General features: G+C 41.6%; 1 protein-coding gene across 1 annotated transcript; it reads right to left on the reverse strand.

Moving 5' to 3' along the window:
* Positions 1-3,859: 3,859 nt before the first annotated feature.
* On the reverse strand, positions 3,860-4,438 carry LOC149570201 (putative inactive G-type lectin S-receptor-like serine/threonine-protein kinase SRK). Its single transcript, XM_089817114.1, has one exon. The coding sequence runs from the start codon at positions 4,436-4,438 to the stop codon at positions 3,860-3,862; it is 579 nt and encodes a 192-aa protein (XP_089673240.1).
* Between the last annotated feature and the right edge of the window lie 11,456 nt (positions 4,439-15,894).

Genomic DNA, 15,894 nt, shown 5'->3' on the forward strand with positions numbered 1-15,894 from the left:
AATATAGATGGTTGGCACGTGGCCGGTTCCCATTGATTGATACACTGAGGGCCAGGGGGCAGTCTCTATCTTGCTTTCTGTCAAATCAAGGAAAATTGACAGAAGGTGCCATGTCGCCATGGTGAAGTTGCGCGATCTTTACCATAGCGACATGGCGCCCTTTCGACACATGTCAGTGGGGCCAGGTCTCGCTAGGTTGCGGTCACTAAGGTGATGGCAGGTGTGCTGACAGCATTTCGCGAGCCCAGAAGTTGAAAAGCAAGCACGAAACATGATGAGTCTTCACAATCATCAGATCAGCATAGATCTACAGGAGGCACCATCTCGCTATGGTAAAGTTGTGCGATCTTTACCATAGTGATATAGCATCTTGCTGACGCGTGGCTCACTGGCAAACCAGGGTTGACGGTTAACGGCTGACAATCAGTGCAATCGTCGTGGTCAACATGGCAGTTAGTTTTGATGTTGCGGCTAGATGGTGGAAAGGTGGTGTAGTGAGATTGGCAACCATCGCGGTTAGAGATAACAGTGGGGCACTATTTCGCTATAATGAATCTCAAGGCATGGTGCCCATAGCGACATAACGCCCAGTCCGACGTAAGGAATGGTCAGTGCATGGGACCTTGAGGAGGTGGCAAAATAAAGAGAGACGATTGGATTGCGTGGTCTAATTGGCACATAAGGAACTGTTTGAATTGCTTTGACCTCGCAGATTCATGAGCTAGAAATAATGAATCAGGTTTTTTGCCGCGAGATTTCGATCCTGTGATCAATGCCACCAACTCAAAAGTGAATGCAAAGTGCAAGGACATTCTACCACCATTACAGATCTATCTACTATGTCAGGGGATGTTTTCTAGCATCGTTCTGTCTTCTCCAGGCTCTTTCTTAGAGGAATATCAAATTTTTGGTACTCAAAACCACCAGATCTTTGATTGGATTTTCAAGGTGAGAAGTTAATGCTATTAGGTGAGAAGTAAATGTAATGCAAAAGATCTCAGTTATGCCTGAACTATAAAGGAAAATTTTGTAGCTTTTGTAGGGGGACTCCTTTTCTGATTTCTCTACTACTGCTCCCAGGTCTATAGTGCAAAATTCCCTTTTTCTCTGAGCTGTATAACATTCTGTATCATCTCCTTCAGCCATCAATCTGTATGTGTATCCATCTTGCCTCTCATTGGTGTATTGTTGAGATCTATGGCCTGCATACTGTATCTATTTTTGACCTATTGGATAATATATAAGTGAAATCCTTTTCCTTGCATTATTTAGTTTGGTTTCCTAATCTATATGTGGTTGTTGATTGACATAAGTTTGGGTGTGTATGTCTTTTGAATGTTATCTTGGTTCTGTAGTACATATATGGGATGAGATGAGTCTGAACACTCTATTTCGGTGCATCACCTCCTTAGATTAGAACTAGGTAGATTTTCTTTTGTGCTCTCCTACTCCCTTTTCCTCTCCAAGAGTAGTTAGGTGCACCCTGATAGTAAGAGGAAGCCGGCCTTCTCCGGAGACTCAACCTCACAGTTCAAGTCCCATAGCTTGGAGGTTGTTTCCATGTTTCACTAGGTTGTCTTTGCACATAGGTCTTGGAGAAGGGTGCAAACCTAAGTGACAACAGTTTTTGGCATGCCCGGTGAGACACTTTTTCAAACAAAATTTAAAGTCTACTGGTGTCAAGAAGAAAGCGTTTTAGAGATTAATACTAAAGAGGTAGTGCTGGCTTTAGTATTCAGGCCTTCAAGAGGTTGATTCTTCAAAGTACTTGGCAACTCTGAACATCAACAAATCTGGTTCTAGGCCATAGTTGCAGAAATTCATGCCTAGAGCTGAAACAAGGGCGTCTTCTAGAGGTAAATTTCAATATCAAGAGCTTTCTCTTTCAAATCCTAGAAGAAGGAGGACGAGAACTTCATTATCACCAGTTAGGCGTGTAATAATAGTTAATATACCTGTAAGATCTATCTCTACTCCTCCTACTATTCAAACTCAGCCTAGATTGCCATCAACACTCATCAATAGAACACTTGTTTACATGGCACATCCAAGAGTTCACGCTTTTTCCACCTTTAATGGTGGAAGTCCTCTATTGTTAGCCCAAAGACATGATATACTAGTATCTACACTAAAAAGTATACCTGATTTTACTGGCAAAACTTCCATCTCCCCTTTAGAGCATATCCAAGAAGTAGCAAATGTCTGTAATATTCATGGTATCACAGAGGATGATGTTTTTGTCAGAGTTCTAGCCTCATCTTTAAAAGGAAAAGCATTATAGTGGTATAGAGGCTTAGCTCATGGTTCTATAACTGATTGGGATGGACTAGGAGCAGGGTTACGCAAACATTTTGAGGATAGAAGTGACCATCTGTCGCTTTTAGAGCAGCTGACTACTATGAAAAGGGCCCCCCATGAATGTATGACTAATTTTAACTATAGATTTCAAAAGAAATGGGATAGAATACCTACTACAGTGAAACCTACCCCCGGTAATGCCTTCTTACATTACCTTAGAGCTTTGAACAGTGATATTGCCACTACAATCCAAACTATGGGAGGAGATACCTTGCCTAATGCTTATGAGATAGCCATAAAAGCTGAGAACATCCTGATACAAGGAGGAAAGTTGGCTCCAAGGCCCCCTATGCCTTTCTTTCCTGATGTTCCCAACCACCAACCAGCAATGGCCCCTCTTCCTACAACTTCTGCATCACAAGCCCTTCCTCCAGTCCCTCAAGCTTCCACATCCTCAAATAGGATAGATGAACTCAAAGAAATGCCCCAAGGTCTAGTGCTGAATACGGATAAAAGAGAGAAGACCCTGGATAAAAAATTGCAAGAGCAGGGGAGGGAGTTGAAGGACCAAGGGAAGAGATTAGAGGATAGTTTTTCTATAATACAAAAAATGAGTAACAAAGTGGTGGCCTTAGAAAGGTAGCAAGCTCAAAGTGGCAAGCCTCCCCAATTGCAATATCAGGCTCCAAATGGTGGTAGGCCTCCTAATCAGTGGAATAACTCTTTTGATCAGGGTCGAAAAAATAGTCATGCTTCTGCTTCAAGCTCAAATCAGAACAGAGCTATAGTCCCTCAAAATAACTTGGCCCAGGATCAAGATTTATGTCCTTCCTGCAACTATTCTTATACCTATTGCATGTGCCAGAAGGTAGAATCTTATTTGCCCTGACCAATATAATACTTCTGCTTTTGCTTTTCTTGGAAAATTGAGAGGGACATACTCTTATGAAGACATTTGTATTCCTTCTCGACGAAGTAGAGTTGCGCAGGTTGAGCAAATCTCTGGACCAGATTTGGCAAGGGCCTGAAGGTGGATTGGAAGAAAATGCGGTGCATGAGCAATTGCGTAGGCAGGCCTTCTCGCAATCTTTTTTTGTTGATATTGCAGGATGGCGTAATCATCGGGTAATGTTATGCCAAGTTGGATGAATCGATCAGTGCTGCAGTTTAATGGGCTCAACCGAACACAGCCAGTGGACGCCCAATCTTGGGAAACCCAGGCTTGATTGTTTGTGGGTTCGAAGCCTTCCGCATAGCTGCAATACTGGAGATTTTTGGAGTTGCAAGTCGCGTAGGCACCGCAGGCACCATAAACATCACATCCATCTCTGGGGACAGACCAAAACATGCTCCAACCATCCCTTACAAATGCATACTGTCACCCTTGTCTGAACTTGGTCATGACGAAACGTGCCAAGAATTTGAAATTAGGGACCAGCATGTAAGTGAAATACAAAACAGAGCCATTGCTCTCAACGCTGATATTGAACATGATATGTTTGTCTGTAATTTCTGGCATTTCGCTGAAAATTGTGCCATCCCAAATTTCGGTTGACCAATACTATTTGGAATTGTTCCAGTTGAACACAAATTGTTTGGCCCCTGACAGATCCCTCTGTAGGGAAAATAGTCCGGGAGCAGGATCCGTTGAGCTCTTCCAGGAGATTAGCTTTTGATGTCCACCGAACCTCATTCCGGGCAACAAGGTATCTGCGAGATTGTCGAAACTCTGCCAAACAATATTAGATTCATTTTCATAACTCGGCATTAAGAAATTACCAGAATCCAATAACACAACTCGGGATGCCTTGTTTGTTGTGTTGGCTGACCAAATAGATGCATCCTCTGCATCGAACAGCACCAGATTACCATCTTTTGACAGCTTCAAAATGCCTGGCTGTTTCCTGGTGGGAGTCTCCCTATTGGTGACCCAAACATACGTCTTCTCTGGAATTTGGGCATACCAGATGCCAATATACCAGTTGGCTCCATTGGGGCTGAAAAATCCCAACTCAAATATACCATTCTTTGTCATAGGAAACTTTAGCAAAATCTCACCAAAAACTTTAGCATGCCTATCAAGTATCTCATGGATATCTATTGGATGACTCTTCACCGGTAGTTCTTGTGAGGCTGGCATAGTAAAATATTTTGTCACCCATTCTATATCATCATACTAAAATAGTTTATTCATTTTCCTCAAGGAGATTACTCTATAGCTTCCATTTGAAAGTCCTTTAAGTACAATAGTCTTGCTCTCATGCTGAAACCTCATCTTCAATTTTTCTAGGTTGAGTGTGAACTCGACTAGTGAGGCCATCCATGTCATGCTAAGGATGACATCATAGTCTCCCATGACTATTACATAGAACTCATCCTCCAACTCATAGCTATCTCCAAACCTGATGTGAAGATTAGATATCTTCAAAGTGCATAATAATTTGTCACCATTAGATCAAGGAATTCAAGTACAAGCACAACAATAAACCAAAAGAGTATGATCAGAATAACAATATATATTTAATTCAATGTATAATTACACTAGGAGTGGCTGTATATAAAGGCCTTTAGAATGCTTCTAGAATGCCTAGGAATTAGCATATTGATAATTCCTACAACCAGGCACATGTCCACCAGAAGTGGATTATCCTTCATTAAGCATAGGAGTAAGTGTGATGATGAGAAGATAAGCCTACAAAGGTGTAGTACACAAATTTATGTTGTAGACACCATGTGCCGAATTAGAGTTGCTTACTTTAGTGTTGTCAACATGACAACTCATAAGAGTATGCAAACTCCTAAGTGTCTCACCTAAAAAATAATAAAATAATGTATTAGCCTAGGTAAACTTAAGTAAAGTGTAATAAGTAAGCACTATTTACACCAACAGCCCCCCTTAAGTGCAACTTAGGGAAATGTACTTAAGCTTACAAAAATTAGGATGAAATGCAAAATGGGTCCCGGCTACTAGGCCATGTTAGGTACCCATGTACATAATGAAATGTAATCTCTCATAAAGTGAAGAAAGAGGGAAAACCTCATGGGAAAAGCCCTCTCCCAAAAAGAGAGATGAAGAAACAAGATGCATGGATGGATGGAGTAATCAAGACCCTCTCATTACAACACACATCAAGTATATACAAAAGTGAAGTATGAGAAGGAGAAAACCCAATAAGAGGAAAAAGTACCCCCCCCCCCCAAAGAGAGAAGAAGAAGAGAAATAAGATAGTCCCCCACCCCCCCAATGTAAAGTGTTGATGAGTGATAGCTACTCCAAGGTAGAAGCTGACCCATGAGTGTTGTTTAATGTTCCTCCTCTTTGGAATAAACAATGGCAAAGGTATAAGTGAGATGCTTCCCTTGTGTGCAGAAATAATACCAATGATGAATGATGTCTTTGAAACCTACTTAATTGACCCTATAATGATGCTAATAGTCACCCCTTCCAATAGTACTGAAAAGAGGAAGTGCAGATCTAGCAAGGATGAATGTAGAACCTGTCCCAAAGAACCAACTATCTTCTCAAATGATAAAGAGACCTCCTACAATTTCTATACATAAGGATCCATAATCATATCAACCTATGAAGATTGATCATGTAGATATTGGACAGGAGGGTCAGAGTGAGCCCTCATGACAACTGAAGAAGATTTTGCTTCATCAAAGAGAAGATGTAAATCATCAAAGATGTCTCCCAAATTTGCTATGTGTGACTTCGTGAACAAATCTGAAATATTTATCAAGAAGTCATCCACTGATGCTGGAAGTGGAAGGCAAGGTGTACCTTGTTGTGCTGAAGTACATGAACCTATCACTATGGCAATGGATGAAGTATTTTCCTCAATAAAGAGAAGAAAAATATCATTGATAATTGCTGTCACTTAGGTTTGCACCCTTGTCCAAGGCCTATGCGCAAGGACAACCTAGTGAAACATGGAAACAACCTCCAAGCTATGGGACTTGAACTATGAGGTTGAGTCTCCAGAGAAGGCCGGCTTCCTCTTACTATCAGGGTGCACCTATCTACTCTTGGAGAGGAAACGGGAGAAGGAGAGCACGAAAGCAAATCTACCTAGTCTAATCTAAGGAGGTGATGCACCAAAATAGAGTGTTCAGACTTCATTTCTGCCCATATATGCACTACAAAACAAAGATAACATTCAAAAGACACACACACCCAGACTTATGTCAATCAATAACCACATACAGATTAGGAAACCAAACTGAATAACACAAGGAAAAGGATTTCACTTATATATTATCCAATAGGCCGAAAATAGACACAGTATGCAAGCCACAGATCTCAACAATACACCAATGAGAGGCAAGATGGATGCACATACACATCGATGGCTGAAGGAGATGATACATAATGTTATACAGCTTAGAGACAAAGGGAATTTTACACTACAAACCTGTGAGGAGTAGCAGAGAAATCAGAAAAGGAGTCCTCCTAAGAAAAGATCACAAAATTGCCTTTATAGTTCAGGCATAACTGAGGATTTTTTGCATTACATTTACTTCTCACCTACTAGCGATAACTTCTCACCCTGAAAATCCAATCAAAGATCTGGTGGTTTTGCGTACCAAAATCTGATATTCCTCTGAGAAAGAGCCTGGAGAAGACAGAACAGTGCCAAAAAACATCCCCTAACACAGTAGATAGATCTGTAATGGTGGTAGAATGTCCTTGTACTTTGCATTCACTTCTGAGTCGGTGGCATTAATCATAGGATCAAAATCTTGCGGCAAAAAACCTGATTCATTGTTTCTAACTCATGAATCCGTGAGGTCAAAGCAAGTCAAACAGTTCCTTATGTGCCAACTAGGCCACGCGGGCCAATCGTCTTTCTTTATTTTGCCACCTCCTCAAGGTCCCACGTGCTGACCATTCCTTACGTTGGACTGGGTGCTATGTTGCTATGAAAAAGTCTTCAAAAATCTCGATAGCACCATAGGGCCTAGTGGTTTCAACCTAATTGCGCCACCTTTCCACCATCTAGCCGTAACATCAAAACTAACTGCCATGTTGACTGCAACAATTGTACCGACTGCCAGCCATTAATCGTCAACCCTGGCCAAGCCAGCGAGACACATGTCAGCAAGACGCTATGTCGCTATAGTAAAGATCGCACAACTTCGCCATAGTGAGACAGTGCCTTCTGTTGATCCGCCCTGATCTGACGATCGTGAAGACTCGTCATGTTCCATGCTTGCTTTTCAACTTCTGGGCTCGTAAAATGCTGTCAACACACCTGGCATCACCTCCACGACCGCACCTTGGTGAGACCTAGCCCCACTGACACATGGCGAAAGGGCACCATGTCACTATGGTAAAGATCTCGCAACTTCACCATGGCGACATGGCGCCTTCCGTCAATTTTCTTTTATCTGATGGTAAGCAAGATAGGTACTGCCCCCTGCCCGTCAGTGTATCAATCAATGGGAACCAACCATGTGCCAACTATCTGTATTTCTTGTGCCTCCAAACTTGGACCCACGAGGACACGTGTCCTCCAAGTGCCAACTTGCTATCGTAAATCTCATGCGGCTTATCCATAGTACGATGGCGCCTGTCGTTGATCTCTGCAAATTCGACGGTGGAGAACTTAACCCCTTACTGTACTGGCCACGTTAAAGATCTGGTCCCACGATCTATCTATATTCTAACTTGGCATACGTGGTTATTCCCCATTGGCCTAATGAAGCACCTCCTTGGTCTGACAAGGCACCAACCTGGAGGGTTCGTACTACTTTGACCCTACTGAGGGGACATGTGGCACCCAGGTGCTATGTCGCTATTTGAAAATCGAGGCCAACTTCCCATAGCGCCATGGCGCCCAACAATGACATGTCTTCTGATTTGCATGTGTCTTCCAATGATTTGCCACCATGGCACCAGACTCCACCAACTGGGCAGATGGGGTACAAAATTGGAACCAACCACTTTCCTGAAGCTCTCACTGTGGTGACTTTTCCGTTGCTGCAAACCTTGCCTGCCAAACACTGGGAGTCATCGTAGAACACCCTCCAGTTGGCCAGGTGCTATGTCGCTATCGAAAAACTCGTGAGTTTTTTGATGGCAATATGGCACCTTGCCACCTTTTGAACTTTCCAGCCTGTGAACTGACCGTTCACCATAAGACATTTCTGTCAGGCGCTATGTCGCTATGAAGAGTTTTCGGCCAACACATGATAGCTACATAGTGCCCACGGTGCAGTGGAACTTTTTCGACTTGCCGAAACATGTCACCCGGCTCGTTGGACCCATTGGACACGTGTCATCAGGGTGCGATGTCATGAACATAAATCTTGTGCAGCTTCTGATGACGAGATAGTGCCAATCGTAGATCTTCTTAGATCTGACGAAGGAGAACTTGTGGGCTGCAAAAAATATGTTATAAGGTTTGAAGCTTGGTATTTTTTAATATTCCCATGGGTATTTGACTATGGACATTTCAAAGGTAGGAAGGGCATATGAATTATGAACTTTGGCGGGAAGATTAAAATACAACACTTCTGGCGACTCATAGGGGGCATGAGCCTGCTCGATGCATGACCAATGCTTGTAAACAATCCATTGGGCCACAGGGTCTGAAAAGTATGAATCTAAGAACTGCAAAACCCTAACCCTTCTGTGAGGAGATCAAAAGATTGAAACCCCTAACTCTTCAACTATAACTAGAGACAAAAAAAAAAAAACTTCCCCTGCAACCTGAGACACCTCAAAATCTGCTACCTCACAGGGAGACGGCTGTGCCCGCGCACTTCTTGAAAAGTAGGAAATGACAGAAAAAAACTAAACTACTTATGTACATGGATCCACAAATTTTTAGAAATAGGGCTTCAGATAGATCCCATTGACTGGAATGGGCAAAATCTCACCATTTGGCTTGCTTAGCTGGAATGCATTAGCCTATTTGCAACTGGCAATCAGATAGGAGCCACTCCATAGTGCATCAAATTTGGAATGTCTTCCTGGTTTTTCCCTATTTGCATCCCACTTTAGAACTAAATCTCCTTCTCTGAAGGTCCTAACCCTAGCCTTCTTATCAAAATTCCTCTTCATCTGCTGCTAATGTATCTTTAGGGTTTGCATAGCTTTATTTCTCTTTTCTTCTAGTTCAATCAGCTCTGCCATTCTTATTGACATGGCATTATCTTCAATCAATTCCAACTGATGAGCTAATTCCAAGGATGGGAATTCTAATGAAATTGGGAGTCTAGCCTCCCTACCATATACCAGTACAAAAGGTGAATTCCCAACAGATCTCGTGGGTGTTATCTTATCAGCCCACATAGCAGTTCTTAATTTCTTATGCTAGACCCTCTAATTGTCTTCTATTGTCCTCTTCATGATTCTGATCAGATTCTTGTTGGAAGACTCAGCCAAACCATTACCTTGGGGATAGTAATTTGATGATGTGCTCAGGTAGATATTGTGATTCATTGCCCATGCACAAATCTAGGTTCCAACAAAAGACTTAGCATTGTCCGAGATGATAGTAGAAGGAGCACCAAACCTAGATACAATTCCATCAAGGAATTCAACAACTGATGGTTCTGTGGCATCCTTCAAGGCAACTGCCTCTATCCATCTAGTGAAATAATCAGTAGGAGCCAAAATCCATTTATGACCTGCACTAGATGGAGGATTAATGGGGCCTATAAAATCCAACCCCCACTGAGTAAAGGGCTGATCCACCTGAATAGGACGAAGGGGGAGAGCTGCAAGCCTCTGTTTGCTTGAGAAGAAAGCACATTTCTCACATTTTCTCATGTATCCATAACAATCATGAAACAAGGATGGCCAGTAATAACCAGCCCTCATGATCTTCATGGCAGTAGTTCTTGCAGAGAAATGGCCACCATCAGGGCCATCATGAAGTTCCTTAATCATCCTCTTAGCCTGATCCTCTTCAATACATCTCAACAGGGTCCCATTAAAATCCCTCCTGAATAGGATACCATCAATTACAACATAGGGAATGGACTACAATCTATATTGTCTTCTTTTAGCTCTGTCCAATCCCTGAGGGTATCCATCCCCTGATAAGAAGCTCTTCATATCATTTATCCATCTCCTTGGACCATTAACATTTCCTTCCTCCTGCTGCTCTGTTATTACAATAGCAGCCTCTTTATCTGAATCCTGGCCTGATAACATTTCTTTGCACAATCCTCTCCCTCTTACCATCTTGGTAATGTGAATATCAACATCATACTCCATTACCTTAGTGATCCATCCAGCTCTCTTTTCACTGATATCCTTTCTTAATAGGAAGTCCTTTACACTAGCATGGGGCACCAACAAATGGATCCTATTGTGGGAGAAGAGGTGCTTCAATTTCTTCAAGGCTCTGATGACCGCAAGGGCTTGCTTCTCAACAAAGTTGTACTTATCTTCATATTCCTTAAGCCCTTCACTAAAGAAGGCTATGGGATGCTCCTCATCCTTGTCATTTGTTTGAGTCAAGACAACAGAGATACTTGACTCACCACCTAGAGTGTAGAGGATGAAATCTTTTTTAAAATTTTGGTTCATGAGAGTGGGGACTGAGGCTATGGCTGTCTTGATCTCTTCAAAACTCTCCTTCCCTTCTTGGTCCATGAGAAGACCATACCTTTCTTAAGCATAGCTATAAGAGGTTTCACCATGGTAGCAAGATTAAGAATAAACCTTCTTACAAAATTTATTCTACCAAGGAAACTTTGCAGCCCCTTCTTGTGTTTAGGAAGAGGAAGGGAAAGTATCGCCTTTGTTCTTTCTAGATAAATGGTCAACCCATCCTTATATACAATGTGTCCCAATAGTTTTCCTTGGCTTGTAGAAAAGACACACTTGGCTGGGTTGAGGGAGACCCCAAACTCTCTACATCTTAGAAATACCTGCCTTAGATGATCAAAATGATCTTCTTTATTTTTTGAATACACAGTTATATCATCAAGGTATACTAAGACAAACTTGTCAATTAATTTTTTGAAGGCCATCTCCATTTCCTTTTGAAATGTGGCACCTGCATTTGTTAGTCCAAATGGCATCTTGCAATAAGCATAGGTGCCCCATTTAGTAGTAAATGTCATCTTATGTCTGTCAGATTCTTTAACCAGCACTTGATTATAACCAGAGAACCCATCAAGAAAAGAGAATCTCCTTGAACCATTGACCTTGGACAGAATCTGCTCCATGGAAGGGAGAGGATGGTGATCTTTAAGGGAAGCCTGATTAAGATCCCTAAAGTCCACACACAGTCTGATTTCTCCATTCTTCTTCCTAACAGGGACAAGGTTGGCTACCCATGATGAGTGCTTGATGGGAAAAATTATATGAGCTTCAATCAACTTGGATAGCTCCTTTCTCATTAGAGGCTCAATCTTAGGATTCAGTGGCCTCTGTTTTTGCCTTACTGGCTTGGCCTTATCAACTAAATCTATGGTATGCTGAAACAAACTAGGATCAAATCCTTTTAACTCATCGTATGTCCAAGAAAATACATCATTAAATTATTGACATTGATGAATGAAGTTTTCTTGCTCAGTTTCGGAACATACCTTCCCCATATTTAGAGATTTTCCATCAGCAATTGTAACTGGGGCATGATCATCCTTTTCTGCAGCTAGATTCATCCCTTTGCCTCTTGTTTGATCATCAGGATTAAAGACACTCTCCAAGGTAATGAGACACTTGGGCAACTTATTAGAACTAAGATGAATGATCTGATCACCATACTGATCTTGTAGTCTTGACTGGTTTCTATCTGAGAATTCTGCCTCATTCTGCAAGAAACTCACAATTTGCTCATCAGAATCAAACACCTACCAATGAGTGTTGTTGTGAGGGATGGCAGGCCTCACTACCACCCTTATTTGTTGCTTCTTCTTCTCCTCAAGATTCCCTAGTACATCATAAGATGCACCCACTGCTACAAGTCTATTAGCGTGTCTATTTTCTTTCCTAGGAATGCTTTGAATATTAAATGCATTGAAGCCCTTATGCAAATCCCAGACTCTGTGTTTGTAAGACTTGAGCAGGCCATTTTTGGTGATATTCCGATTTATCACTTGGTTAACTACCAACTTACTATCCCCATATACTCTCAAGGCTTGAATTCCTCTCTATTGGGCAAGTAAGAGACCTTAAATCAAAGATTCATACTTGGCCACATTATTGGTGCAACTGAATTGGAGCCTAAAGGAGAAGTAGTACCTTATTTGTGCAGAAGAGATCAGCATAACACCAGCCCCTGATCCATTTCTATTCCTTGAGCATCAAAGTACATACTCCATGTTCCATTCATATCATCATTAGTCCTAACAAGTTCAAGAACTTGAGCATCTTTCTCTATTATGCAATATGTACTAAGGCCTATCTCAAGAGTCTCTAACATAGGCTCAAACTGATATGCATTTTCCCACTCATCCAAGAAGAAATTAGGAATCTTTGCTATGGAAGTGGTAGGCTCATTTACTATGTCATTTTCATCCATCTCTAGAATAGGGCAATTCATGTTGATGAGATTGGGGGTGTAAGATTCAGTGTGATGAAGGGCTTGAGGTTCTGCTGTAATTGAGGCATTGGCTCCATATCTAGTCTTAAATGACATATATAACCAATCAGTAGATATGAATCCACCAATTTGAGTAGTGAAGTCTCTTGAAAGACAGATAGCAAAATAGGGCTTGACTTCAGCAATAGATATGTCTTGAATCACAGTGCAACCAGGGCATGCATGTAGGGCCATTTCCACATTCCTCAGGATACCTACAGTTTTGACAGTACTACCATCTAATTGTAACACATCTCTAACAATGGGCTCATATTTCATTCCTAAAGCATCAGCAACATGCCTAGGCATTACTGAGCTACTAGCCCCTGAATCTATCATGCAATTGTGGACTAATTTGCCCCCTATAATCAGAGAAACATAGAATGGAGGAGGTCACACCTTTTTATTTGTCTCCGCATCCCTTGCTGGTTGTACTAGACTTGTGGCACTCTCCATGGTAGATGGCTGATCCTTGGGTTCAATCTTCTCTAATTCTTGCTGTGGCATCCTCTTCTGCATTGGTATGGTAGCAACAACATCCCACATAGAAATATTCACATTGGTCTTCTTCATTTTCTCTACCACACTGAATGGTGTATTAGGGACTTTGGTAGAAACTTTGGGAGTTGCATTTATAAGAGGTTGAGATGGGGCAACATAAGGATCACTTGCATCTTTCTTTCTAGAATCTTGCTTTTGCTACTGTGAAGTACTTGTTGGTTCATTTGCTGCATGTATATGAGGTGTAGCACTTGAAGTTGAGGCCTTCTTAGGAGAAGGAGGGGCAACATGTTCCATAGCTCTCTTCTTACTTCTAGTGTTATGAGCAACGGAATCCTGGTTTACATTACAATGCTCCCCAATCTGATGATTCATGAAAGAGCAATCATCACATCCTTGAATATATGAGGCCTCCTTGGGATGATCATCCTTGTATGATTGCTTTGCTACAGGTTCTTGGTCAGTTAGGGCCAAATAAGATTCTGCCTTCTGGCACATGCAATAGGCATAAGAATAGTTGCAAGAAGGACAAAAATCTTGATCTTGGGCCAAGTTATTTTGAGGGACTATAGCTCAGTTCTTATTTGAGCTTAAAGTAGAAGCATGACTATTTTGCCTACCTTGATCAAAAGGGCTATTTTACTAATTAGGAGGCCTACCACCATTTGGAGCTTGATATTGCAATTGGGGAGGCTTGCCAGCTTGAGCTTGCTGCCTTTCCAAGGCCACCACTTTGTTACTCATTTTTTGTATTATAGAAAAACTATCCTCTAATCTCTTCCCTTGGTCCTTCAACTCCCTCCCCCGCTCTTGCAATTTTTTATCTAGGGTCTTCTCTCTTTATCTATATTCAGCACTAGACCTTGGAGCATTTCTTTGAGTTCATCTATCCCATTTGAGGATGTGGAAGCTTGGGGAACTGGAGTAAGGGCTTGTGATGTAGAAGTTGTAGGAAGAGGGGCCATTGCTGGTTGGTGGTTGGGAACATCAGGAAAGAAAGGCATAGGGGGCCTTATAGCTAACTTTCCTCCTTGTATTAGGATGTTCTCAGCTTTTATGGCTATCTCATAAGCATTAGGCAAGGTATCTCCTCCCATAGTTTGGATTGTAGTGGCAATATCACTGTTAAAAGCTCTAAGGTAATGCAAGAAGGCATTACCAGGGGTAGGTTTCACTGTAGTAGGTATTCTATCCCATGTCTTTTGAAATCTATAATTAAAATCAGTCATACATTCATGGGGGGCTCTTTTTATAGTAGTCAACTGCTCTAAAAGTGACAGATGGTCACTTCTATCCTCAAAATGTTTGCATAACCCTGCTCCTAGTCCATCCCAATTAGTTATAGAACCATGAGCTAAGCCTCTATACCACTGTAATGCTTTTCCTTTTAAAGATGAGGCTAGAAGTCTGACAGCAACATCATCCTCTATAATACCATGAATATTACAGACATTTGCTACTTCTTGGATATGCCCTAAAGGGGAGATGGAAGTTTCATGAGTAAAATCAAGTATACTTTTGAGTGCAGATACTGGTATATCATGTCTTTGGGCTAAGAATAGAGGACTTCCACCATTAAAGGTGGCAAAATCACGAACTCTTGGTTGTGCCATGTAAACAAGTGTTCTATTGATGAGTGTTGATGGCAATCTAGGCTGAGTTCGAATAGTAGGAGGAGTAGAGACAGACCTTACAGGTATATTAACTATTATTACACCACTAACCAGTGATAATGAAGTTCTAGTCCTCCTTCTTCTAGGATTTAAAAGAGAAAGCTCTTGATATTGAAATTTACCTCTAGAAGATGCCCTTGTTTCAGCTCTGGGCATGAATCACTGCAGCTTTGGCCTGGAACCAGATTTGTTGATGTTCAAAGTCGCCAAGTACTTTGAAGGTTCAGCCTCTTAAAGGCTTGAATACTAAAGCCAACACTACCTCTTCAGCATTAATCTCTGAAACTCTTTCTTCTTGACACCAGTAGACTTTAAATTTTGTTTGAAAAGTGTCCCACCAGGCGTGCCAAAAACTGTTGTCACTTAGATTTGCACCCTTGTCCAAGGCCCATGCGCGAGGACAACCTAGTGAAAAATGGAAACAACCTCCAAGTTGTGGGACTTGAACTATGAGGTTGAGTCTCCGAAGAAGGCCGGCTTCCTCTTACTATCAGGCTGCACCTATCTACTCTTGGAGAGGAAAAGGGAGAAGGAGAGTATGAAAGCAAATCTACCTAGTCTAATCTAAGGAGGTGATGCACCAAAATAGAGTGTTCAGACTTCATTTCTGCCCATATATGCACTAAAAAACCAAGATAACATTCAAAAGACACACACCCAGACTTATGTCAATCAATAACCACATACAGATTAGGAAACCAAACTGAATAACACAAGGAAAAGGATTTCACTTATATATTATCCAATAGGTCGAAAATAGACACAGTATGCAAGCCACAGATCTCAACAATACACCAATGAGAGGCAAGACGGATGTACATACACATCGATGGCTAAAGGAGATGATACAGATTGTTATACAGCTTAGAGACAAA

Source organism: Cupressus sempervirens, chromosome 3 (assembly GCF_028749045.1).
Source record: "Cupressus sempervirens isolate cs-2001-9-10 chromosome 3, ASM2874904v1, whole genome shotgun sequence".
NCBI lineage: Eukaryota > Viridiplantae > Streptophyta > Pinopsida > Cupressales > Cupressaceae > Cupressus > Cupressus sempervirens.